The sequence below is a fragment of the Lipotes vexillifer genome, unplaced genomic scaffold, assembly GCF_000442215.2.
Source record: "Lipotes vexillifer unplaced genomic scaffold, Lipotes_vexillifer_v1.1 scaffold40, whole genome shotgun sequence".
Lineage (NCBI taxonomy): Eukaryota > Metazoa > Chordata > Mammalia > Artiodactyla > Lipotidae > Lipotes > Lipotes vexillifer.
The window spans coordinates 3,354,829-3,356,967 of record NW_006771578.1 but is presented as its reverse complement, the minus strand read 5'-3'; the positions used below and the strand labels follow the sequence as shown (position 1 = coordinate 3,356,967).

General features: G+C 53.2%; 1 protein-coding gene across 3 annotated transcripts in view; it reads left to right on the top strand.

Annotated features, from left to right (window-relative positions):
- The first annotated feature begins 1,625 nt into the window (after positions 1-1,625).
- Positions 1,626-2,139, top strand: part of RNF7 (ring finger protein 7) — a 6,759-nt gene continuing 6,245 nt past the window's right edge. The window contains exon 1 of one of the 3 annotated variants that reach the window (XM_007446961.1): positions 1,626-1,937. In XM_007446961.1, coding sequence (XP_007447023.1) covers positions 1,763-1,937 — 175 coding nt within the window. In that variant the 5' untranslated portion in view covers positions 1,626-1,762. The remainder of the gene's footprint in view (positions 1,938-2,139) is intronic. The other 2 variants (XM_007446962.1, XM_007446963.1) reach the window with 2 other exon arrangements.

The window sequence follows — 2,139 nt, the reverse complement described above, 5'->3', positions numbered from 1 at the left end:
CTCTAGCCTTTCATCTGAGGTCCCTCCTTTTCTCTTTCAGACTGCCCAGTTCCCACCAACGGGGGGCATTTTATACTCATCTGGTTCCAGCCTTCTTTTAACTGTCTAGCATTTATAGCCATCTCTAGTCAGATGTGTGGTAGCTTAATTGAATGAAATGTGTTTTGGATGATTCATCTAGGTTTGTTTACAGGCATTTTTGTCTGGCTCATAAAGTTACTGTGGTCAGATTTACATATGCCACCACTATTACTGCTCTGTTCAAGCTGACAGCCTCGCAGAGGTCTGCTTTCTCCATGCAGTTCCTGGCCTCCAAGGCCTCCCATCTCCGCCCAGTTCAAACTTCACCTCTTCCATGAGGCTTTCCCTCACTACATCCGTCCTGAGGAACGTTTCTGTCCCTCACAGCACCTAACTGCACCACTCAACGAACAGCACACATTAGCATCTAGCCAAATGTGACCATGTGTCCACATTTACTTTTTTAACATATAGAAATATGTAAATGCATAAGCATCCCTGTTCCTCTGCCAGATTTCTGGAGTTTGGGTAGCCCTGGCCCAGGCACAAGGCCTGACATCAGGAGATGAAGGGATGATTAGGCCCAGTAAGAAGAGGTGGGAGGCTGAGTCCCAAACCTGACACAGCAGGTGTCCACCACTAGGTGGTAGTGGTAATCAAGCATCTTCTTCCGCTCTCTGTGCCTCAGCTTTCTTATCTCTTACCTTTTAAATAGAGGTGTTATCTGCTTTGCTTGGGACAACATAATAATATGACCCTGGGCTAGCAACAGAAGAACCCTGGTTTCCAAACTGTCACCTTCACAGAAGAGCAGTGTGCTCTTTAAGTTACTCACTTTTCTGGACCTCATTATTCCTACGTATAAAAGGAGGTTAAACTACATCAGAGGCTCTCCGAGTATAGTCCCCAGGTTTCCTGGGATCCTTTCAGGGGACCAACAGGGTCAAAACTATTTGGATAACAATATTCACAGCTATTTCTCTTCACTCTCTCTTGTGAGTGCACGATATTCTTGTTCTAAGGATAACTTGTAATGGGTTTCTTACTGTTATTTTTAAATGAATTAATACATTTAAATTTTTCCTGTTTTATTAAAAAGGAAATGTATACGTATGAGTGTGTATATGTATACATCCATCCTACAAAAACAAAAGTTCTTTAATGTCCTAATAATTGTTAAGTGTAAAGGGGTCGCGAGACCATAAAGTTTCAGAACCGTTGAACCAGATTCCTAGATCGTCATTCATTCACTCAACAAATAACTGCCCCTCCTGAGGCTGCATTTTTTACATACCGAGGAGAAGGTGGTGATCAAGACGTGGTCCCCGCTCCGATGCCGTTTACATTTGGGAGGGACGAGGCAAACGAATATATCAACAAGACAACTTCTGAGAGCGGTAAGTGTCATGAAGGCATAAAGCAGGACACGTGTTTCCTGCGCATTGGGACCCTCCATTGTGCGGAGTCGGCTCCGGGCCCCTCAGGCCCCTGGGCTGGCCAGGCGCGGGGGCGCTGGTACACCGGGACACCGAGACACCCGGGCACCGGGAAGCCGCGGGCGCTGACGTACGGTGACGTCACTCGGCCGCGCCAGCCAATCGCGGGCGGCCCCAGTCCTGGGCCCGGCAGTGGCCCGGGGCCTGCGGGAGGCGCTGTGGCCCGTCGGGCGGCCCCGCGGAGCCGCCATAGCCTCCCGCCTCCTGCGACCCAACGTCTCCGCCGCCGGCCTCGCGCCGCCGCCATGGCCGACGTGGAAGACGGCGAGGAACCCTGCGCCCTGTCCTCTCACTCCGGGAGCGCAGGATCCAAGTCGGGAGGCGACAAAATGTTCTCTCTCAAGAAGTGGAACGCCGTGGCCATGTGGAGCTGGGACGTGGAGTGCGATACGTGCGCCATCTGTAGGGTCCAGGTGATGGGTAAGCGCTGCACGCGAGGCCCGGGCCGTGCTTCGGCCTCCGCGGGCCCGGCTCCGGACGTAGGGGGCAGACCGAGCCTCGGAGAGACTGTTCCTGGAGGAGTGGGGGCGGGGTCGCCCTGCCCCGGTGCCCGGGAACGGCGGGCCACGCCCGAGCTGTCGCCGGTCAGAGGGCTGCGGCCGCCGCCAGGGGTCGTGGGGTC